Below are 25,261 nucleotides of genomic sequence, written 5' to 3' on the forward strand. Positions count from 1 at the left end.
AATACTGCTCCTTCCATGCTGAAGCCTAAAGATTTGATTAACCCAAGAGCGTTTATTTATAATTGTAAAATAGAAATAATATATAAGCTATTAAAACATTAAATAGAAATATGCAGTTTAATTATGTTACTATAAGTGTTTTAGAAATATTAAATAAAAAATATGCGTATTTGTTACTACTAATTAACATATCGCCTCTTACAAAATCCCTAATGGTAGCCCTAATTTTTGTTTTGTTTTATTATATTAACTAAAGTATACCTTTTCCAATAATAACCGCCGATACCCGGTAAACCCCGTCGAAAGCAACCGGCTAGCGGCCGTCTAATTTGCTACACTCCCCGTGCCTCCTTTTGTTAGTAGCAATAAGCAATTTATATCCATCGCGCACTCCCCCATATATAAATCACAATTCTTAAGTTCTTCAAAAATCAACATATCAACAAAAAAGAAGGGAAAAAGAAAAAAAAACACTGTTTCTCCAAAGCAAAAATATAAATAAATAAATAGGTAAATAAAATTTTAAATATCGTGAAATCTCCTCTCTTCAACGTCTTTGATGCAATCTCGAGAATCCTTCGATCTGAGAAATAGTTATTCGCTTCTCTTTTGTTTTGTATTTTCTTCTAGAGTTTGCTCGAGAACACTGATTTTCATTTTCTCCTTTATTTTTTACAATTTAGTCGTTTATTCTTCGTTTTTATGTTTCGGAAATTGTTTTTCATTTAGCGTGCCTTTATCTGCAAGTAATGTGAATTTACTTGTGAAATTCATTTTGGTGATGATCTGTTGAGGAGGCGAGGAGATGAAAAAGAAAAAAAATATTTCGTTTGGTGATTTTCTGTTTGGTTTTGAGATCTGCATCGTGTTTAATTGTTTGGTTTAAAATAACTGTGCTTTTTTGTTGATTGCAGGAATTTCCTTTTGGAGATAAATCGAAGTTTGAAGCATTATTTGTTGGTGAAAATTAAGAAACAATTAAGAAGAGAGAAAAAAAGCTTCTGTTTTGATTGGAAAAAAAAGGAAAAGAGATGAAGCGGTCGAGGGATGAGGTTTACATCGGCGGCTCTCAACTTAAAAGACCTGTGGTTTCTTCTCGAGGAGAAGGGTAAATAGAGCTTTATCTTCTTTTTATAGTATTATTTTTGGTCTAATTCCGTGTTTGCGTTATGAAAGCTACAATGAGATTAAGTTTGAAATTCTCACAGGTCCATTACGTTGCCGTTTTTCTTTCGCTTGTTTATTTTAGCAGATTTGATTAGTCTTTTTCTTTTTCTTGTATAGTATTGGTTTGTGTAAGTTCGGTTCCATTCATAATTGTGAATTATATTTTACCTTTGATGAAAAGATATATATTTTTCGTTTTCCAAAAATTCTGGTTGGATATATTTTTAGGGTTTTCATGATAGGTACAAAATGAACTACTAGCAATGAAACAAGGCTGCACACACCGTCTTGCATCGTGATTGAGCCGCCCTTACCTTAATACTCACGGACTTACTCGTCTGGCTCTAGAATATGCTTCACACCCACTGTTTATGTTCAGAAAATTTGGCTTTTTATTCTAATAACTTTGTCTTTATTATTTAAGTTCTAATTCGAATGCAATACACGTTACCATTATATTAAATTTATATGATTATTGATGATTACATTTAAGTTACGATGGTTGTAGACAATTAATACTTGTTATTTGGATAGAGTTGTAGTCAAATGTTAGATGACAGTTGGTCAGAATGGATATCTTTATTCTTCATAAGAGGGAGATGATAAAGAAGTGGTAAGTGGTTCTAAATACTTCTTTTGATCTTAGTTGAGAGGTTTTTTAATCTCTTAGTGTTAGTGTTAGACGTAGGATCATGATGTCTTATTGGACCGGTCCAATAAATACAACTAGCTGACAATTGATTTTAACTTTAACAAATTACGTGATCTTGTCAGAAATTGTGTTAAAAAGTCACGACTTCTTGATAGAAATAAGACTCATGAGATCCTATGTGCAAAAATGTTTTGCCAAAACTTTAATTATAGAGAAATTCTCCAGAAGTCTTGATATGAACAAATCAATCTTACGGAGGAGACACAGAGATCATACAACAATAATGAATGTATTTATTGACTTTCAAGTTTTGAACTAATAATTTAAAAGACACAGCTTGCAATCTCAATATAGTTCTGTAATGTAAACAGGCAGCTGGCTTACTTGGCGTGGTGGTTGGCCAATTAGAGAATGTTTTTGTGCGATGCCTTATATACTATGATATGATAACCTATACGGCTCTCACCACAATGAAATTATACCAATATCTTTTGCTGGCTTTCATGTTCCACATCAATGGAGGTACATTATCTCCTACATAAGGAAAATACACATGGAAGAAATGCAATAACTTAAGAATTGAAGAAAAAGTTGGATGGTTTTGGTCATAATTTTGAACTCTCCATGTGAAAGGTACAAATCCAAGGATGAGTTTTGCCTCTTGGTCAAACAACAGTACTCGGTCACAAAGATTGGACCATCTGGCTACTTGCCCACATGCGTTGCCCGTACATATATTTAATGTTTCCCCTTCACTTGATTGTCATTCCTTAATTATAAAGCCATTCGGTGAGTCTTGGAAATTAGCCTAGTTGGTCGATTAAGAACTGTGATAAGTGGTGGATGTAAAGTTGTCCAAAGTAGATATACTCTAAAAAGTATTTATAGATCTACTACGGAGATAGAGTGAAAAACTAGATCGGTACAGGTGGCTCATCCATGCAAGAAAGATATATATTTTTCATTTTCCAAAATTTCTGGTTGGATATATTCATTTTCTCTAAAGATGTTTGGAGATAGCAACAATAGTAATAGTCTTTCTTTTCTTGATGGGCATGTTTCTAGTTCTTCTTCTGTGAAGAGCCCGTGTAGTATTAAGATGGGGTGTTACTTGTCTGCAGAAAAAGGCTAAATAACCCTAGATGTTGATCTACCTTTTAAGGCGAAAATGATATGTATATACATGTATAATATTTAAATTTATTTTGGAAATATATGTGACAGTTTACTGGAAATGTTCTTTAATCTTACGATGTATCATGTTTTCCGATGATGAAGCTCTGGGCAGCACCAGATGGCGGGAGGGACAGGAGCTACCCAGAAACTGACCACAGATGATGCATTGACATATCTCAAGGCAGTTAAAGATATATTTCAAGAAAAGAAGGAGAAATATGATGAATTTCTTGAAGTAATGAAAGACTTCAAGGCTCAAAGGTTTGATCATTATTTATTTATTTATTTATTTTTTAGAAGTTACCTTACTTTTGTGAGTTTTGCTCCTTATACCCTGGTAGTGTTTGAATGAACCAATTTGTGACTTGTGGTAATGTTATGCTGAATGTAGGATTGATACTACGGGTGTCATAGAAAGGGTGAAGGAGTTATTTAAAGGGTACCAAGACCTGATTTTGGGTTTCAATACCTTTTTGCCCAAAGGATATGAGATCACCCTCCCATTGGATGATGAACAGCCTCCCAAAAAACCTGTGGAGTTTGAAGAAGCTATTAGTTTTGTGAACAAGATTAAGGTAGAATTTGTGCCATTGATGAATTTATGAGATCGGTTTGCAACATTTCTGATCTCATTATTTGATTTTTGCAGACAAGATTTCAGGGTGATGACCATGTCTATAAATCATTTTTAGACATTTTGAACATGTACAGAAAAGAAAATAAGTCTATCAATGAGGTCTACCAGGAGGTATGTTACGTTATAGTTTCCTTATTTTTTCAGTCTTCTCGCATGGGATTTGTATGCTGCCTAGGTTGTTGGATTTTGGTGATAAGAAACTATATTTCCTTTTAGGTTGCTGGCCTTTTCCAAGACCATCCAGATATACTTTCGGAGTTCACTCATTTTCTGCCTGATAACTCAGCCTCAGCCTCTAATAATTATGCTTCCTCTGGTAGAAAGTCTATACCCCTAGACAGGAGCTCTGCTATGCCTGGAATGTGTGCAGTGCCTGCTGACAAGGTTTCTTTTAGTCTAATCCTTAAGTAACTTATAATTACTTGCCGCCAATCAAGCTAACATTTGATTTATGAGAATATCTGGCAGAAAGATAGGCGTGCAGCTCTGCTGGCTGACTGTGACCTTAGGATGGAAAGCACTGATCCAGATCATGATAGAGTTATGATGAAAACTGAAAAAGAGCAAAGAAGGCGCGGTGAAAAAGAAAGGGACAAGATGGAAGACAGAGATAGGAGAGACCGAGAACCGGATGACCGAGACTTTAAAATTGATGGAAACAGGGACTTCAACATGCAGTTTCCACATAAACGGAGTGGAAAACCCACTCGTAGGAGTGATGAATCAGCTGTTGAGCAACTTCAGCATGTTGGGGACGGTCCTGCATATGATGATAAAAATGAAATGAAAAGTGAGTTTTCTGCTTCCCAGTTAAACATTGTAAGAAAATCTATGGCTGAAAATGATTAAACATTAATAGGTGCTTATCTTTCTATCCTATACAATATAATTTTAAGTTTTTAACCTCATAATAACCTAATATCTCTTCTGGGTCTGCTACCTTGCTCATTGACAAATTTATTCTTCATTTAAATCCCTTTGTTTCTGCTTACTTCTCCCCAAAAGTTTTAGGAGGGATATAATATTTGTGTTAATAGCAATGATTTTCGTGAATGGATGTTATCACTTGATGGCAATTGGCAACTCTCATCTGTATGATTTCTTGTAAGAAACTTGGTATTGTAAAATTTTCAAATTTTTATAATTGCCTTTTGATTTGCTCATGTTGCTTCTTTGACTTACATCATTCCATATCAGGTGTTTATAATCAGGAGTTTGCCTTTTGCTATAAAGTGAAGGAGAAGTTAAGAAATCCTGAGCATTATCAGGAATTTTTGAGGTGCCTTCACCTCTATAGCAATGAAGTAATCTCACGCACAGAATTGCAATCTTTGGTATGGTTAACAAACATCATTAGTTTGTAATTTACTGATTCCTTGTTCAGCTCACATGAGGGATTCATGTAGTTTATCTTTCTTGTTTTAGTTTGTTGGAGGGATTTGTGTAGTATCTTACATTTTTTAGTTGAGCAGTTCAAGCTTTATCATGTTTTTCAACTGAAAATCTCAATTCATTCCTGCATTTTTGAATTGACCTAAGCAATTTGCAGATTTTCAACATCATATATTTAGTGCCCTGGAAAATCATAATTTTTCGTCACTGTTTGATATAATTGTAGATACACACACATATTAGACTGCTTGATTAGGGACATGACAGGGATAAAACTAGTAACTTTTGGAATTTTTTCTTGTTAGGTGAATGATTTGCTTGGAAGATACCAAGATGTGATGGATGGTTTCAATGAGTTTTTGGCACAATGTGAGAAGAATGGTAAATATCTGCAGAAAAGTTATAAGTAGGTTTTATTTAAATTCTGCAATGTCATTGTTGACTAATCAAATCCCATTATGCAGAGGGCTTGCTTGCGGATTTTGTTAGTGAAAGTAAGTACAACTATCTGTTACCCACTTGTCAACTTTAGTTAAGAGTTCCTCATAGTTTATTTGAAGCAGAGCAAAGACTGTTACAGTCTTAACTCTTAACATTGGTTGTATTCATGTTAAGCAAAACTAGTGGAGCATATAGTTGAACTGAACTGGCCTCTTCTTTTGGTTGAGTTCCAAAATATTCTTAGCAAGTTGTTATGCTTGCAGAGTACTTGCGGAACGAAGGGCAGGTACCTAGATCAGTTAAGACAGAAGAAAGGGATAGAGATCGTGATAGGGATAAGGATAATGTGGTCAAAATAAGAGACCGTGAAACCAGAGAAAGGGATAGACTTGACAAAAGTTCCTTCTGCAATAAAGAAGCTGGTCACAGGGTCTCTTTATTTTCCAGCAAGGATAAATACTTTGGAAAGCCCATTAATGAACTTGATCTCTCTAATTGTGAACGGTGCACTCCTAGCTATCGGCTTCTTCCAAAGAATGTATGCAGTTTCTGCTTCATACTCAATTTTGTTATTTTGATCGGGACGAAACGTTGGGTCTATTATTACTTCAATTGTCTAATGCCTTGCAGTACCCAATACCTTCTGCAAGCCAGAGAACAGAGGTAGGTTCTGGAGTTCTCAATGATCACTGGGTTTCTGTCACATCTGGGAGTGAGGACTACTCTTTCAAACACATGCGCAAAAACCAGTATGAAGAAAGCCTATTTCGCTGTGAAGATGACAGGTTGGACCTTCCTCAGCTGTTGTTTGCATTTTCCCCTTGTTTTGCCCACATGGGTGTTTTTATTTCACTTTAGCTATATTTGGGCTTTTGCATTTGTTCCTCGGCATCACCTAAGCTTTTGTTGTAAATTTGCCCTTCATGTAGTCCATGGTGTATGCACACAACTTCACAACCTTTGTTAAGTGTTTGAAACTAACTTGTGTGCGACTGTGAGCCTTTCTTTGTATTCCATTTTGGCGCTATTAATCTCTTGAAACATAATCTTAATATATTCCCTTGAAGTTAATTTGTGAATTTCTAATACCTTTACATTATGTTGTCAGGTTTGAACTGGATATGTTGTTAGAGTCCGTGAATGCAGCAATCAAGCGAGTAGAAGAACTATTAGAAAAGATTAACAGTAATAACATCAAAATAGATAGTCCAATTCGCATCGAGGAGCACTTATCAGGTTATAGACTATGAATAAAATATCTACACATGCATTGTATAGCACACCCTTTCCTATTTTTCCTGATGGCTATTCTCTTATGACTGTCACTGCAGCTTTGAATCTTAGGTGCATTGAACGTTTATATGGTGACCATGGACTTGATGTGATGGATGTTTTAAGGAAGAATGCCCATCTTGCTTTGCCTGTTATCTTAACTCGCTTGAAGCAGAAACAAGAAGAGTGGGCTAGATGTCGTTCTGATTTTAATAAAGTTTGGGCTGAAATTTATGCAAAAAATTATCATAAATCGCTGGACCACCGTAGCTTCTATTTTAAACAGCAGGACTCGAAGAACTTGAGCACCAAAGGTATCTTCAGCTTTTGCCTTTTAATTAGAGAAAAAAGGATACAGAGCTTGATAGTTAAATATATTGGTCTTTGGGAGGATCATGTTATGCTATATATATCATATATTTTTATGCATAGTTTTTATCTTTTAATTTACCATGAAGTAATACTGAGAACCTTGGACCAGCATATGAATGGAAGCTGGTCTTGAAAACTTTCTTTGTTAGTGATTTCATGTTTCCTATTGTTCTTAATGCTTTGTGGAGTAACTTTCATGTTTGATTGCTTTTATTTTGGAACTGATGGACATCATCTCTTTCTGAATTTTCTTTTTTCAAAGTGTTTCACTTATTTAGGACAAAGTTCGCAATTCTAAAATACTATTATACTGGAAATTTACTAATTGAAAATTGGTTTATATTTTTTACTCCTTGAATTATTGTAGGACTTATTCTTTTAAGTGAATAATTGTATAACATTTATCTTGAATATTATCTGTTTTCATTGTCCCTTTTCACATTCGGTACAGCTCTGTTGGCTGAGATCAAAGAAATCAGTGAGAAGAAGCGCAAAGAGGATGATGTGATTCTTTCTATTGCTGCTGGAAACCGACGGCCTATTATTGCCAATTTGAAGTTTGAGTACCCTGATCCTGAAATTCATGAAGATCTTTATCAGCTCATCAAATATTCCTGTGGAGAAATGTGTTCAACTGAGCAATTGGATAAAGTAATTAAAATATGGACTACCTTCTTGGAACCCATACTTGGTGTTCCTTCCCGACCTCAGGGAGCAGAGGAAACTGAAGATGTTGTGAAGGCTAAGAACAACATTGTCAAAAGTGGTAGTGCTAGTGTTGGTGAGAGTGAAGGGAGCCCTGGTGGTGGTGGTGGTGGTGTTGCCATGAATTCCAAACATTTAAATCCTTATAGACATGATGATGAAAGTATTCCACCAGAGCAATCCAGTTCTTGTAGGTCTTGGTTGCCGAATGGGGATAACAACATCAAGCATGAAGGTTCTGCTGATATAGACAGTGCTGGTCATAAAAATGTTTCTTCGTATGATGCTCCTCAACAAGATAGAATGCAGATTAGTCCCTCTAACGGCGGTGAAGTAGCAGGGGTCAGTAAACAAGCTAGTTCCAGTGAGCGGTTGGTTGCTTCAAATATATCTGTTATTGCGAGAGTGGATCAAAGCAATGGAAGAACAATCCTAGAGAATACTTCAGGTTTTCCTTTGCCTCTAAAGCTATTCATTTTTTATGTCAAGCTAGTTGTGCAATTGAATTTTCAATTTCCCTAGAATGCTAACTAGAATGCTGAGATATTTTTTTTTGCAAGGTCTTATTGCTACTCCTTCCAGACTTGGTAATGCTGCAGTTGAGGGTGGACTTGAGTTAAAGTCAAGTAATGAAAATTTACCTTCATCAGAGGTATGGGCAATACTCATTTGGTTCAGTTTATTCGTCCCTTAGATAAGGAACTAATCCCTTTGCTTCAGTGTTGCTTTTTACAATGTCCCCAGTGGTTGATAATCTTTTTCGATGATCGATCTATATGGTTTATCATTTTAGATGTATGCCTAATGATTCTGCTACTCGTTTTTGGGTTTTAATGAAGTGTCTGCCAAATGACTTTTTGATCGTATCTTTTTATAATTGTTTATTAGTGTTTACAGAAGATGTGTATAAAAGTAAAGGATTAGCTTACATATATTCTGTGACTGCCTAGTTTGGCTTAAGTCATAAGTGAGAAGAAATTTTTAGGTTTTGAAATTTGCTTTGTGCTGAAATTTACATATACTGCAGGGTGGTGGTTGTTCTAGGCCAATCTTATCTGGAAATGGGATGATGACAGAAGGGACTAAAAGTCACAGGTATAACAAAGAATCTGTTGGACAACTTAAAGTTGAAAGGGAAGAAGGTGAATTATCCCCGAATGGGGATTTTGAGGAAGACAATTTCACCGATTATGTGGAAGCTGGTTTGGAGACTGCCATAAAGGATAAGGATGGTGCAGTAAACAGACAATACCAGAGACATGGTGAGGAAGAAGTGTGCCGTAGAGATGCCGGAGGAGAAAATGATGTTGATGACGAAGGCGATGAAAGTGGTCATAGGACATCAGAGGATAGTGAGAATGCTTCCGAGAATGGTGAGGTTTTTGGAAGTGATTCTGGCGAAGGTGAATCGAGGGAGGAGCAGGAGGACGATGGAGACCATGATGAACATGATAATAAAGTAGAGAGTGAAGGTGAAGCTGAAGGGACGGCTGATGCCCATGACGTGGAAGGAGATGGAACATTGTTACCATTTTCTGAACGTTTCCTACTGAATGTAAAGCCCCTTGCAAAGCATGTCCCTTTAGCATTACACGAGAACAAGAAGGATTCACGAGTTTTTTATGGAAATGACTCATTTTATGTGCTTTTTAGGCTCCACCAAGTACGTAGCATTTTGTTGAATTGCTATTATTTTAGCTTATCCTAATGGATATTTCTTGTATAGTTTGTTCATCAACTCTGTAACCCTTTTACAATTTTAACAGACATTGTATGAGAGAATACAATCAGCAAAGGTTAATTCATCATCTGCTGATAGGAAATGGAGGGCTTCTAGTGATCCAAGTCCTACAGATCTCTATGCCAGGTAATATAGTTCAACTTATGTTGGTGCAGGCAAATGTTAAAAAAGTTGTCAGTACTTGTTTTCATTTAAACTCTTTTATGATACAGGTTCATGAGTGCACTTTACAATTTACTCGATGGCTCTTCTGATAATACAAAATTTGAAGATGATTGTCGAGCTATCATCGGCACTCAGTCATACGTTCTATTCACGCTGGATAAGCTGATATTTAAAATTGTCAAACAGGTAATGCTGTTTTTCCCCCCTAACTTCCCCCTTTCTTTCCCTATGTGTTCCTGACCCTATCTCTGCCATCTTCGTGGTGCTTGTCTCAGCTTCAAGCCATTGCAAGTGATGAAATGGACAATAAACTCCTTCAACTGTATGCATATGAGAATTTAAGAAAATCTAGAAGATTTGATGTTGTTTATCATGAAAATGTTCGTGTTCTCCTTCATGATGAGAATATATATCGCATTGAATGTGTAAGACTTACCTTTTCTCTTTTTCTTCTGGATGGTATATTTGAACTATAATATAGGACTCTCACATGCACTGCATTTTTTTTGTTTGCAGTCATCGAGGCCAACTTGTCTTTCCATCCAGCTTATGGACTATGGACATGATAAGCCTGAAGTGACGGCTGTTTCCATGGACCCTAATTTTGCAGCATATTTGCACAATGACTTTCTCTCAGTTGTTCCCGAGGAAAAAGAGAAACCCGGGATTTTCTTGAAGAGGTATATTGATTAAGGACTATAGACGTGGTTGTCGGCATTTACTTTGTGAAGTTATCATGATATATAAGTATGATGTTTGCAGGAATATACGCAAATGTGCGGGTGGTGATGATCTATCTTCAACATGTTGGGCGACTGAAGGACTTAAAATAGTTAATGGTTTGGAGTGCAAGATTGCTTGCAATTCTTCCAAGGTATATCTAATTACATATTCCTTCTCATATTGGTGGAATTTACTTTTCTTTTCCCACAAGGTTGTATTTTCTTGTAAATTGATGTATATGATAAGTTAAATGACTAGAATTGATACCTGATAGGTCTCTTATGTTTTGGATACGGAAGATATTTTGTTCCGAGTTAGACGACAACCAGCCTCCAATCAGAACAACCAGTGCCATAACCGAGCAACGGTTTCAAACGGTAATTCAATTAGACTACGAAGGCAGCAACGATATCAAAGATTGCTCCTGGCATATACTTCGCTAGCATAAGTAGATATGGTACGTCTGAATCCGTTTGCTGTTCTGTTTGCTCAGAATTAAAGGACAATAATGAAACACAAAGCAATTGCCCGTATGAGTTAAATTCAGTTTCTTAGATTCCAATTTAAATAATTTTTTTTTTCAAAAACAAAAATGAAACATCCTCGGACATTTTCATAAGATTTCTGTGTTTGTCTGTCGGGTCATGCATTAATCACATACAAACACAGGCGTTAGGGACCGGGTACAAGAGTTGACAGTGACGAGCAAGTGGAAACTTTTGTTTTCTCTGAATGAAATCATGGTTCAATGTAGTATCATTATATGAGCAGCCAAATAAAGAAATAGATTTTGAGGGAGCTCTAAGAACTGTAAGTTAAATCTGTGTAAGTTGGTGGTGGTATTTGAGCCACGGTCGTCTACTGTACATAAGAGGTAATATGATATATTTCTTTCGGGCGTATTACATGACACACATGTTTATTATCCATTCATCCATATTATTTCTCTCTTAATTAGGTTCTGCTTTTGGATAATAATATTTAGCTTTATTTATTCGCATATGATCGAATATCTGAATCCTCGAATTCTTCACTTGTGGTATTTTCATATGTTTTTTTTCTGTGAAAATTATGTAGAAATAAGTAATGAGTAGGATTAAAAAAATGATTTTCTATAATTTTATTAAACATGTTTATTCAGATATTCACCCATTAATCCCTAGAGTAAAATCCTGCTCTATCCTTTAGTTGAAGCTGCCCCCGTCTGCTTTTGACAAATACTTTGAACCGTTCAAACTTATCTTTGATTTTGGTTTTTTTGTTTTTGGTTTTGTGAATACGGAAATTCTTGAAAAGTAAACTAAATTTTATTTTATAATGGGTTTATTTTATAATTTGTAAAATTATAAATTTGTACGTATAAAAGGAGATATGAGATAGTGATGATTGACTTGGATTTTTTAAAAATTATATTTTTTGTAAAAGGACCCTAAAGGATATTTTGAAAAAATATTTAGATCCTTGTACTATTTGTACATGTCTATTATGGAAATCATATATATATAGTTCAGGGACTTTGTTATAAAGTCTGCAAGGCCAGATAAGATATCTATATCTACTTTTTTGGTTTGGTTATGTTTGGTCGAATTCAGAGTACAAGTTTATTGAGTCTGGTTTATATAAAATATTTATGATAAATTACATATTTAATAATTAAACTATTAATTTTGTTTTGTTTTAGTATCTAAATTTTTAATTTTTCAAAATCATACATAATATATACTTTTTGTTTTGTTTCGTTTTGGTACATTGTTATTAAAAACTTTGCAGGACTGATATAACATGACACTTTAATGTGTAGTAGTCCTGTTAAGTTTTTAATCGCGGGATACTAAAATGAAATAAAAAGTAAATGTTAAGTATGATTTTAAGACAAATAAAGTTTTAGGTACTAAAACGAAATAAAATTGATAGTTTAGGTACTAAACGTATAACTTACCCAAATATTTATAATATTTGCATACTTTTAATGGCGTTTTTACTCCCTAGTAGAAGTACGATAATGATCTATGTACCGTACAATTGATAATATTTTGATCCCTCTACTGAAAAATAATAAAATTATCCTCGTACATTTTGTATTCAGCAAAATGATCTATTCGTTTTCGTTGTGATAATGTGTGATTTTCATTTTTTTTTCTCAGTAAATGATCTGAAAATAAGTGCTAAAAAAGAAATTTTGTATTAATTTAATAAATTTAATAAAACCAAGTTACCTCTGGAGTTTTCTTATGATTTTTGTCAAACTAATTGAGAGAGAACAGATCAACAAGATTTGAAAGCACACCACAACAACCTTGTGCCCTATATATCCCATTTATATCAGCCTATTCGTCATCAACCCAAACAATCCCTGAGTTTAATATTCATTTCATACTTTAACTTAATTATTTTTTGAATAATTTTAGGTGATTATAAGATAATATTTATTCATAATTTTTTTTAATCATTGACAATACATACACACTGCAAACACAATTATTCGAATCCATAACCTCAAGAGAAAATAATACTCTATTTTATTATTAAGTTCATTTAATGAATTAACTTTTTAACTTAACTAAATGGTAAACATTGTAGATCACATTATTGTACAAATACGACATCGACTAAAGGAGGACAAGAGTGTTGTATTTCTCCTTGGCCTAAGGGTTATAACTGAGCAACTACAACACTTGGATAATCATAGGAACAGACCTAAAAATGTTAGTTATATTTTTAAGAGACAACTAATATGTTAAAAGAGTTAACCCATCGTGACCTATACAAAGGTATATTAAGAGAAGACTGTTCCTTTTTGACATTATTATGTCACACACGATATCATGTGTTAAAATATAAATATTTTTTCTTTTCTATCGAAAGAGGGGATTTGAGAAAATAAACATGAATCAATTAGTGAATTTTTACTTTAGAGATAAATCACAAAATCGTTATCAATCTCTACTTTACATATCATCTAAATCATTATAAATTATAACTCTCATTCTATTTCTTAACCACTAGATTTTATTAAATTATATGATATGTAATCTTTTAATTGAAACAAGTGTACATATAAAATTAATTAATTTCAAGGGCAAGCAATGCGTTTAGTACCTAAATTATCAATTTTAACACTTAAAATTTCATTTTTTAAAACTATAGCTAATGTTTAGCTTTTGTTTCATTTTACTACCACCGTCGTTAAAAACTTCACGGACGGGCTTGTCGATCGTCGCGTCTACAGTGGTCGGTCGATGAAGCCCAAATTTTTCAACTCGTACCTTTTCGACCTCCAAACGCGATTTCGGCTTCTGTTTCTTTGGAAAACGTCTCAATCTCCCCGAATCGACGATAGATTCTTCGATTTCTTCATCCTCCAACCTTCATGGTCCATCGTCTGATGGGTCTAGAATTGAACTATGTTGGTCGACTTGTCATTCTCTCGTGGTCCACCGTTTAGATCGGTCCTCCGTCCGTCCATAGTAACTTGGAGGATACGGTGGTCCATCGTCCGTTAAGTTTTTAATGGTGGATACTAAAATGAAACATAAACTAAATATTAGGTATGCTTTTGAAAGAAATGAAAGTTTAGGTACTAAATACCCTAATTTTCATTATATTACAACTATAATCCGAATAAAGTTACTCTGGTACTTAAAATAGATAATGACTTGTTATAAAAGAGAAAAGTTTCTCAAACATAATTACACATTTAGAAACAAATTCAAAATACACCAATCACACACCCACCAGCGTGACTTGAAAATTCCTCCAATACCAACATAGAAAATACATTTAAAAACAAAATCTTCCCCTTTAAATAGTTCTACCAATCCAAACGGCCAAACTCCTTCGCTCTCTATTCAGATCCGACCGACCTCCGTCCCACAATCCAACGGTCGACATGGCTCTATCGCAGCTCGCCCATTTGTCTTCTTCACGCTCCGCCAATCTTCTGAAAACCCTCTCGTCGGCCATCCCCCTCCAACGTCCGATCTCGACGGCCACCACTCCTATAACCGTGGAGACCTCTGTTCCTTTCACCGCTCACCAGTGCGAAGCTCCCTCACGCACCGTCCAGACCAATGCAAATGAGCTTCTCACCTTCTTCCGGGACATGGCGCTGATGCGTCGGATGGAGATCGCTGCTGATTCACTCTACAAGGCCAAACTCATCCGCGGTTTTTGCCACTTGTACGACGGCCAAGAAGCAGTCGCCGTCGGCATGGAGGCTGCCTTAACTAAAAAGGATTGCATCATTACCTCCTATCGTGACCATTGCACCTTCGTCGGTCGCGGTGGGACCCTGCTGGAAGTTTTCGCGGAACTGATGGGACGCCAGGCTGGGTGTTCTAGGGGCAAAGGAGGTTCGATGCATTTTTACAAGAAGGATTCAAATTTTTATGGCGGCCACGGAATCGTCGGAGCCCAGGTTCCGTTAGGATGTGGTTTGGCGTTTGCTCAAAAGTATTGTAAAGACGAAGCCGTGACCTTTGCTTTGTACGGTGATGGGGCCGCTAATCAAGGGCAATTGTTTGAGGCTTTGAATATCTCTGCACTTTGGGATCTGCCTGCAATTTTGGTCTGCGAGAATAATCATTGTGAGCAGCTTGAATTGGAATGAAATTTTATTGTTTTATAAGTATCAGCAGTTCGTGAATTTTATTTATTTGTTTATTTGATGTAACAGATGGTATGGGGACGGCAGAGTGGCGAGCCGCGAAGAGTCCTGCTTACTACAAACGCGGAGATTATGCTCCTGGTTTGAAGGTGAGAGTTGGTTTGCTGAGATATGATTTTCTGGTTATTTAGTAATGTTATTTTGATTATTAAGTAATTGAGAATTTAGATGCATGTGGTTTTAAAGTAACTACGACCATTATAATTTATATGTCATTATAGTGATTAGTCAATTGCGGAAAGCTGTGATAGTTGTGATTTTGAGCTATGCGAGAAGCTTCTTGTGCTGGTTTATATTGTTGATTTGTTCGATTATCCTTTTACATTAGAACCTAAATGTTTGGCTGAAGTTTTAAAAAAGCAGAATCTCAAGGGCTTTTTACTTCTTATACCGTTGGTTCTTAAATAATTACGTTTGCTTTTTTCTAAGGTGTAAGGTTCTAATGCAAAAAGAATACTTTATAGTTCATCTTTATAGCCAAAACCTTTTGTTCAGCTTAAGAAGCAATTATTTTTGACAAAAAATGTCTGTTCCTTTCTTTAATTATATTTTTCATATGCGTCATATCTTGAGGTGGATGGAATGGATGCTCTTGCTGTGAAGCAAGCTTGCACATTTGCCAAAGAACATGCCTTGAAGAATGGACCAATTGTAAGTTTATTCATGCGCCTCTTAATTATTAAGTTTTTCACTGTGTTCTTTTGCTTTCCACCTTTTATATATTAATTTTTCCACATTTGACAAAAAATGTCTGATCCTTACGTTTATTCATGCTGCTTATATGCAGATTCTTGAAATGGACACTTATAGGTATCACGGTCATTCCATGTCTGATCCTGGAAGCACCTATCGAACCCGTGATGAGATTTCTGGTGTTAGACAGGTTGATGTTCAACCACATTACTTTTCCAGGGATTTGTTTGTTAAATTTCATTATTTGATGTATTTTAATCAAGTGAATCCAAAACTGACATTCTAGATGCGATGTTTCTAGGAGCGTGATCCAATTGAAAGAATTAGGAAGCTAATATTGTCGCATGACCTAGCTACTGAGAAAGAGTTGAAGGTATTTTTAACTTAAGTTCATCTATGAAACTATCAGTAATGAAATTTTGTTAAGACTTTTGTGGTGATAGACATTAAAACAATGGGGAAATTTTTCAGGACATTGAGAAGGAAGTAAGAAAAGAGGTAGACGATGCAGTTGCGCAAGCTAAGGTAAGACAATTTTTGTTGCCTTCATTTTGATTTTGTGATTCTGATTTTAAATGATTGTATTTAAGTTTATATGTATGTATTTTTTATTATAATATTATTTAGAAATTTTAAATTGTCAGTGTATGTGGAAGGAATGTTTCCAACATTGGTTCTTTCTCCTTTCTTTGATTCCAGGAAAATCCAGTGCCTGAATCCTCTGAACTCTTCACTGATGTGTACGCTAAAGGTTTGGGTGTTGAGGTATGAAACATAATACATGTTCTTTTCTTTTTTACTTCCTATATTTGCATATGTTCCTTATTTCGTCCTATTAGGTAAGTTGTGGATTTTCATTAATGAATGAGCTCCTTTGTCCTTTTCTTTTTGAAGTAACATTGCTATCAGATAAGAATGGTATCCTTTAAATGTAGAGCTTTGCTTAAACATATCATCATGAATCTACTTTGAAAAATTAGTTAATCCAAACTAGTCTAATTGTTAGCCCATTTATTTCGTACCAAGATTTCCATGAAAAATGTGCAAGATATTACCGAATGAAAGCTAGTAGGCTTCTATGTCCATGGGGAAAATGTTATGTTGATCCCTTTCAATTTCAGTCTTCATGATTTTGTTTAATATCCATCATGATGATCCTAGATGCTGAAAATAAAGTTGAAGACCATAGGTAGGAACCATGACTTAAAATTCTTTTGTGTTGTGCCTGAAAGGGAATTCTATTTTGGCCTCATGCTCAAACATTGAGAGGTTAATACATAGGAATAGTGGAATAGGTGTGGTTGTCGTCGTCTAAAATTTTCGATCATATGAAAACAATGTTCAGATACTGAAATCTTAAGCGTGTCAATCCCTACACAAATCTTTGCAACCATTAATCATCTTGAGTTTTCTAGAATCTTATGACCATCTCAAGCATGCTAAATGTGATCCACAAACAATATTTGAAGCTTTTATAATGGATGAGGGGATTCACTCTTGCTGGCAGTCTGGTTTTAAGCAAATTCAAAAGGTTAAGGGAAACTCTCATTTCTTAACCAAGCTACACTTGGATATAGATGAGGAAACTTCACTGGACTCGATGGCAAATGGGACCCAATTCTATTGTATATGTGTATTCTGCCTCTATATATAATGTTGTATGGAGTTTGAAATTATCTTGTTGATCCAAATTGGTTGCTGGCCCATTCCAAGTTATAACCATGGCAACCGTTGTTTCCTGTTCGTCGGTTATTCTAACAGAATTTTATTTGTTCTTATTTAACTGCAGTCATTTGGAGCAGATAGGAAAGATGTAAGAGCTACACTTGCATAAATTTGAGGGGAACATCGTCATTCTTTTTGAGTTTTTTCCCATCAAAATAAATCTTGGAAGAAAGATGAATAAAGAAGCAAAGGAAGCTGACCCCAGCTACAGATTCATTTTGTTGTATCCGAATGGAATACTTTGATTATGGGGCAAATTTGCTCCATTTTAGCTGTGTAGAAATTGTGGGTTTAGCTTCAAGCCCATGGTCTAACATTCCTATTATTTAAATTGGTTGCTGATTTGCATAGTACATGCAGAAGAACTTAAATGCTAGCATTTATATTTTATAATGATAATTTATTTTCGCCTTTTAAAATTTTATAAATTCATAAAATTCTATGTTTTTCCTTGGTGAATGGTGATGACATCCCATACCATATCATGCCTGTGACATTTGGACCATTCTACGGAGAGTATAATCCATCTGGTGATCATTGGTTTGTGCTTTTGCCAACTTAGATTATGATGTGAATGATTATCGGAACACTTGTTTATATTTTTGGCATATTTGTTCTTTTTCCCTAATAAAAGTGTCGTAGAATGAAAATGTTTGGAGTTAGATACCCCATCCCCCAGTGACCGAGTGGTGGGAGCATAAAAGGAGAATAATATTTGGAGTAGCCAACCAACGCCCATCACAACAACCATTTTCTAATTTTCTTACCACCTCTGTCGGTAGTAATGAAGTCAGTTCCAGTCGCTCTGGTTTTCATATTCCATCACTCTCCCACAATTCAATATTATAATTTCTACTTTTTATCACTATAAGCAGTGACGTAGCTAAAATACCAGGTCAGTGGTAAAATATAATTTATTTAAAAAGTTGAGGGTAATTAATAATTAGTTAATAAATTTGTTATATAAATCAAGGATAAAGGAGCTAGAATCCCTCCCAATTATAGTTAGAGATGGTAAATGGGTACAATTCCGTGAATTTCGTACCGTATCCGCTCCAATTGGGGCGGGGATATGTATAACTTTAATGGGTAGTGGGCGGGTGTGGATTTAGAAAGTGGTACTCGTCGCGGGTAATGGGCGGGTGATGAGTTTGAGACCTTACCCACCCCACATCCACTAAATACCCATTAAATTTTGGACCATTATGAATTTAGGTATAATTTTAGAGACTAATTTATAAATCTTAAAATTGTGCTTAATTATCTTATTAAAGTTTAGTTACTAACTTATATTAGTTTTGCCTTCTAATATATATGTATGTATTAGTGAATTTAAATTGGAGCACTCTCAATTAGAGGAAATAGAGAATGATGATTGTAATACTGGAGTAACAGATGTCATGTTGAAATTCAAGCAATGCACCAAATTAAAAGTTCAAAGTTTGACAACCAACTTTGAAAAAATGGTTTTCAAAGTTTGGTAAATGTTTATTTGAAAATTGTTCAAAGTTTGGTAAATGTTTCTTTGAAAAATGGTTTTTCAAAGTTTGGTAGATGTTTGTTGAAATATTGTAATGGGATAATCATAATTAATCACTAGACTTTAGGGTATTTACATGATTAAGTCCTTAAGTTTCAACTATAAATACCCTAGCTCATTTAGCTTCAAAACTATCCCAAAAAATCATTTCTTTCTCCCAATACTAGAGAGCTTTCTTGTGAGTAGTGAGTGTTTTGTAAACACCTGTAAATTTTCTCTTTTAGTAAAAGATCTGTAGCAGTCCGGAGACGTAAGCAAATTGGCTGAACTCCGTTATCAATTTCGGTATTATTTTTCCGCTTTTATTTCGCATTCTCATTAATCTGGTTATAGGGAAATTACTTGTACTCGGTTTATTTCCCAACAACTGACATCAGAGCTTTTGGTTGTGAATTTTGTCAATTTTTTGTGAGGTTACTATTCATTACTATTCATGTGAATAAAGAATTTCGTGAATAGTAAAAAATTTTGTCGGCGATACAAGCTTGTCGACGGAGGTGTTCTAATACACGGTGGTTCGCAAGAATTGTCAGAAACGATCCAAACGAAACCAGATTCGAGTGGGAGCGATGGCTGCAGACAAAGGGAAGGTGAAAATTGAAAAGTTCGATGGTGCGGACTTTGGCTTTTGGAAGATGCCGATTGAAGATTTTTTGTACCAGAAAAATCTATATCAACCTCTCTTAGGAAAGCAACCAGAGGGCATGAAGAATGAAGACTGAGCTCTTCTCTACAGACAAGCCCTCGGAGTTATCCGACTGACGTTATCTCGCAATGTTGCTTTCAACATAGCAAAGAAAAAGACCACGGCGGGTCTTATGGCCTCTCTCTCCAGTATGTATGAGAAGCCATCAGCCTCAAACAAAGTGCACTTGATGAGGCGATTATTCAATTTGTGGATGACGGAAGGGGCATCAATGGCACAACACCTAAATGAACTCAACACAATCACAACTCATTTGAGTTCCGTGGAAATTGAATTTGATGATGAAGTTCGAGCTTTAATTCTCTTATCATCTCTACCAGACAGTTGGAATGCTACTGTTACAGCAGTCAGCAGCTCGTTGGAAAATAGTAAATTAAAATTCGACGATGTTCTGGATCTGGTATTGAGTGAAGAAATTCGACGAAGAGAATCGGGTGAAGAAATTCGACGAAGAGAATCGGGTGAAGCATCAACCTCCTCAGCCTTGCACACGGAGTCTAGAGGGAGACCTTTAGAAAGAAATTCAAACCGAGGCAGATCGAAATCCAGAACGGGAAAATCAAGAACGGGAAAGAAAGATTTTACCTGTTATAATTGCGGCAAGAAGGGTCATTTTAAAAGAGATTGCCGAGCACTGAAGAAAAATATCGGCGCACAGGAATCTGCCAACGTGACAGAGGAGACAGGTGATGCCATGATTCTAAGCGTCAACAGTCCGATTAAATCATGGATCTTGGATTCAGGGGCATCTTTCCACTCCACCCCATGCCGAGAAATCATGGAAAATTATGTCAGTGGTGATTTTGGGAAGGTTCATCTAGCTGATGATGAAACCTTGAAGATCGTCGGAAAAGGAGACATCCGACTAAAGTTGCCAAACCGGACCACCTGGACGCTGAAAGGAGTGAGACATATTCCTAGCCTCAAAAGAAATCTGATTTTTGTTTGACAGCTTGATGGAGAAGGATATAGCACAACCTTTTCAGGCTGTGAATGGAAGATTACCAAAGGAGCACTCATCATTGCTCGTGGTAAGAAAACTGGTACTCTCTATGTAACCTCAAATTTAGAGAATGTCATTACAGCCGCAGATGCTAATAGAAAATTAAACCTATGACACCAAAGGCTTGGTCACATGAGTGAGAAAGTGATGAAGACACTTTTGTCAAAAGGGAAGCTGCCGGATCTAAAGAATGTAGATGTCGGACTATGCGAGGATTGCATCTTTGGAAAACAAAAGAAAGTCAGCTTTGCAAAGATTGGTAAGACACCCAAGGCTAAAAAGTTAGAGTTGGTTCATACTGATGTATGGGGACCATCTCCAGTTCCATCTCTTGCAGGCTCGCTATATTATGTCACCTTCATCGATGATTCTACAAGGAATGTGTGGGTTTATTTTATGAAGAATAAATCAGAAGTCTTTGATACCTTCAGAAAATGGAAGGCCATGGTGGAAAATGAGATTTGTCTGAAAGTCAAGCGGTTGAGGTCTGACAATGGAGGAGAGTACATAAATCGTAGATTCAGAGATTTCTGCACAAACAATGGGATCAAGATGGAGACAACAGTTCCCATGACACCGCAGCAGAATGACGTAGCAGAGCGCATGAACATAACTCTGAATGAACGTGCCAGAAGCATGAGGATACATGCCGGATTGCCCAAACTTCTATGGGGTGAAGCTATCAACACTGCAGCTTACTTGATCAACCTTGGGCCCTCGGTTCCTTTGGATGGCAGAATACCAGAGGAAGTTTGGAGCAAGAAAGAAATAAACATTTCACACTTAAGAGTGTTTGGTTGTATTTCTTATGTACACATAAACTCTGCTGAAAGAAGTAAACTTGATGCCAAGTCCAACAAATGTGTCTTTGTTGGTTATGGTGGTGATGAGTTCGATTACCGATTTTGGGACTACGAAAATCGAAAGATTATCAGAAGCAGAGATGTCATTTTCAATGAGAATGTGATGTACAAAGATAGATCAACCATAGAATCAAGTAGCTCAAACATCGAAGCTGAAACAAAGAAATTTGCTGAGTTCGAGGAGATTTCTGGAAATGATGTTCAGATCAGTCCTGAAGCAGTTCAAGAAGAACCAGGCACACCGGAACTAAGACGCTCCTCCAGAATTCCTAAACCAACCCAACGGTATTCTCCTTCTTTGCACTACTTGTTGCTGACTGACAATGGTGAACCAGAGTGCTATGATGAAGCAATGCAAGTGGAGGATTCAGTCAAGTGGGAGTCTTCCATGAAAGATGATATGGACTCGCTTATGTCAAATTAGACGTGGGAATTAGCTGAATTACCACCAGGTAAGAAAACGCTCCACAACAAGTGGATTTACAAGATCAAAGAAGAGCATGATGGGAGCAAACGCTATAAAGCAAAATTGGTTGTCAAAGGTTTTCAGCAAAAAGAAGGTATTGACTACAATGAAATTTTCTCTCCAGTCGTAAAATTGTCCACAATAAGACTGGTGTTGAAAATTGTAGCTGCAGAGAATTTACATCTTGAGCAGTTAGATGTAAAGACAACTTTCCTTCATGGTGATTTGGAGGAAGAAATCTATATGAGGCAGCCAGAAGGCTTCATAGAGGCAGGCAAGAAAAACCTGGTATGCAGGTTGAAGAAGAGCTTGTATGGTTTAAAACAAGCTCCTAGACAATGGTAAAAGAAGTTCGATAGTTTCATGAGTAGCAGTGGTTTTACCAGATGCCAAATAGATCATTGTTGCTACATCAAGAGGTTCGACAATAGCTTCATTATTTTATTGTTGTACGTTGATGACATGCTCGTTGCAGGCTCATACATGCAAGAGATTATAAACTTGAAGCAAAAATTGTCGAAGCAGTTTGCTATGAAGGATCTGGGCGCTGCAAAGTAGATTCTTGGGATGAAGATTAAGAGAGACACAAAGTCGGGGACTTTGATGTTATCACAGGCTGAGTACATCAACAAAGTACTCTCCAGGTTCAACATGCAAGATGTTAAACCAGTAAGTACACCTTTAGGTGTTCATTTTAGACTCTCCAAAGAACAGTCACCAAAGACGGAGGAAGAACGTGCACACATGGTGAAGGTGCCGTATGCCTCAACAATTGGAAGTCTAATGTATGTCATGGTTTGTACCAGACCAAATATTGCTCAAGCAGTGGGAGCTGTTAGCAGGTACATGAATAATCTAGGCAAGGTACACTGGGAAGCAGTCAAATGGATCCTCATATATCTACGGGGTACCACAAACAAAACACTTTGTTTCAAAGGTGGAGATACGATACTGATAGGCTATGTAGATGTTGACTTAGCCGGAAATGTTAACATCAGAAGGAGCACTACAGGGTATGTCTATACTCTAGGAGATACTGCAGTGAGTTGGGTTTCTCAACTACAGAAGATAGTTGCTCTCTCCACAACTGAAGCAGAATATGTCGCTGTTACGGAAGCCAGTAAGGAGATGGTTTGGCTCCAAAGTTTCTTGGAAGAGTTAGGCAAGAGACAAGAAAACAATGTCTTGTATTGCGACAGTCAAAGTGCTATCCATCTAGCAAAGAATCCGTCTTTTCATTCCAGGACGAAGCACATACAATTACTGTATCATTTTATCCGGTCTCTTCTGGAATATGGGATTTTGAAACTTGAAAAGATTAGTGGAGCTCAAAATCCGGCAGACATGTTGACAAAGACGGTGACTACGGACAAACTGAAGTTGTGTTCAACTTCAGTTGGCATGCTGGAGTAACAAGACCAAAAATGTTGCTGCATTGATCGAGGTGTGAAGACAGATTAAAATCAGTCTTCAAGTGGGAGATTGTTGAAATTCAAGCAATGCACCAAATTAAAAGTTCAAAGTTTGGTAAATGTTTATTTGAAAATGGTTTTCAAAGTTTGGTAAATGATTCTTTGAAAAATTGTTTTTCAGAGTTTGGTAGATGTTTGTTGAAATATTGTAATGGGATAATCATAATGAGTCACTAGACTTTAGGGTATTTACATGGTTAAGTCCTTAAGTTTCAACTATAAATACCCTAGCTCATTTAGCTTCAAAACTATTCCAAAAAATAATTTCTTTCTCCCAATAATAGAGAGTTTTCTTGTGAGTAGTGAGTGTTTTGTAAACACCTGTAAATTTTCTCTCTTAGTAAAAGATCTGCAGCAGTCCGGAGACGTAAGCAAATTGGCTGAACTTCGTTATCAATTTCGGGTATTATTTTTCCGCTTTTATTTCGCATTCTCACTAATATGGTTATAGGGAAATTACTTGTAATCAGTTTATTTCCCAACATGTCACGAGTATTGCCTGAAATTTAAGAATGTCGTGCCAAAGAACAAAAATATTATTTGTTTGTCATTTATGTTTCTAGACTTTAATTATGTCTTTTATTATGGTGTTTTATGTACTTTAAGATCTATGTTAACACTTAACTCATATAATCATTGGTTTATTTTATTATGCTTCTTAATGGACGTGTTTGTTTTATGTTTGTTGCTTATGTATAACTTAAGGTTGCTGTCAGGCGAGTCTAGCCGGGTACATCTCCAGTTGAGTAGTGGGTGTGGGGATGGATTTGAGAATGTACCCGCGTGGGCGGGTGTGGATTTAAAAATTTTTACCCGTCATGGGTGTGGGCGGGTGGTGGATTTGAAAATATTAGTTAGGTATGGGGATAGGGGAGGGGGCATCTGCATCCGACCCGCCCGTTTGCCATCCCTACTTATAGTGTAGCTCGATCATTGTATATTAGTAGTAAATTTGATATTTAAAGGTTTTTTTTTTCAGTTAAGTACTTGAATTTGATTTACTGGTTCAAATTAGTATTGAAATTTTATATTTCGGTTCGAATCAATACTTATGATAAGAAATTTATTTGAATCATAAAATTAAATTCAGGCATCAATTTGAACTTAAAATTTAAGTTAATGTATCTAATTGGATAAAAAAATAGTTTAGATATCAAATTAAACCTTAAAATCATATTCAAATATTAAATTAAACCTTGAAACAAAGTTTAAGTACTAATATATATATATATAAAAGTACACCAACTCCCCCATCTTCCTATAAATTTCTTTATTAATCCCTTAATTCTTTTAACATTCTTTATATTGATCTGCAACCAAACCCTTGTTTTCTTTTTTTAACCTGACCTGACCCACACGTGCAATTAAATAAACACCATCTCCCTAACTTGGATTAACTTTTAAAAATGACTTTAAGTTTGTCTCCATTGTTCTGTGTTAACATAAACATGTCAGGGCATAAGATTTGAGCCTACATTTACGTGTTCTCTCTCCCCCACTGGCAGTGCAAAATCCCCCTTGTTTATTCGGTAACTTCTCATAGAAATTGCTGTGATTTTGTGTTTGTATTAAGCAAGTAGGGAATTAAAATTGTGGTTGGAAATTGCAACTTGTAGTTAATTTTCTTGGTTCACGAGGTCTTCGATGAAATAAACCCCACCTTTATTTTATTTACAAGTTGCCT

General features: G+C 35.9%; 2 protein-coding genes across 4 annotated transcripts; both read left to right on the forward strand.

Annotated features, from left to right (window-relative positions):
- The first annotated feature begins 448 nt into the window (after positions 1-448).
- LOC120215245 (paired amphipathic helix protein Sin3-like 4) lies at positions 449-11,357 on the forward strand. 3 transcript variants are annotated; one of them, XM_039212972.1, is made up of 23 exons: positions 449-510; positions 915-1,108; positions 3,098-3,256; positions 3,387-3,570; positions 3,645-3,743; positions 3,849-4,016; positions 4,101-4,422; positions 4,830-4,966; positions 5,330-5,405; positions 5,489-5,518; positions 5,729-6,003; positions 6,096-6,250; positions 6,574-6,701; positions 6,797-7,051; positions 7,561-8,262; positions 8,375-8,466; positions 8,842-9,477; positions 9,581-9,681; positions 9,768-9,906; positions 9,996-10,145; positions 10,237-10,400; positions 10,483-10,594; positions 10,718-10,957. In XM_039212972.1, exons 2-23 carry the CDS (start codon positions 1,032-1,034, stop codon positions 10,889-10,891), a joined length of 4,335 nt encoding a protein of 1,444 aa, XP_039068903.1. In that variant the 5' UTR covers positions 449-510; positions 915-1,031; the 3' UTR covers positions 10,892-10,957. The 3 variants fall into 3 exon arrangements, with proteins under 3 accessions (XP_039068903.1, XP_039068904.1, XP_039068905.1); XM_039212973.1 differs by lacking the exon at positions 449-510 and adding an exon at positions 11,113-11,357 and having other exon boundaries at positions 936-1,108; positions 10,718-10,900; XM_039212974.1 differs by lacking the exons at positions 449-510; positions 5,489-5,518 and having other exon boundaries at positions 936-1,108.
- A 2,908-nt stretch (positions 11,358-14,265) lies between these two features.
- Positions 14,266-17,951, forward strand: LOC120215246 (pyruvate dehydrogenase E1 component subunit alpha-2, mitochondrial-like). The gene is made up of 8 exons (XM_039212975.1): positions 14,266-15,029; positions 15,119-15,198; positions 15,683-15,760; positions 15,897-15,992; positions 16,104-16,175; positions 16,274-16,327; positions 16,502-16,567; positions 17,592-17,951. The coding sequence occupies exons 1-8, from the start codon at positions 14,333-14,335 to the stop codon at positions 17,634-17,636; spliced, it is 1,188 nt and encodes a 395-aa protein (XP_039068906.1). The 5' UTR covers positions 14,266-14,332; the 3' UTR covers positions 17,637-17,951.
- Positions 17,952-25,261: the final 7,310 nt, after the last annotated feature.

The sequence above is a fragment of the Hibiscus syriacus genome, unplaced genomic scaffold (assembly GCF_006381635.1).
Source record: "Hibiscus syriacus cultivar Baekdansim isolate YM2019G1 unplaced genomic scaffold, ASM638163v2 tig00110114_pilon, whole genome shotgun sequence".
NCBI lineage: Eukaryota > Viridiplantae > Streptophyta > Magnoliopsida > Malvales > Malvaceae > Hibiscus > Hibiscus syriacus.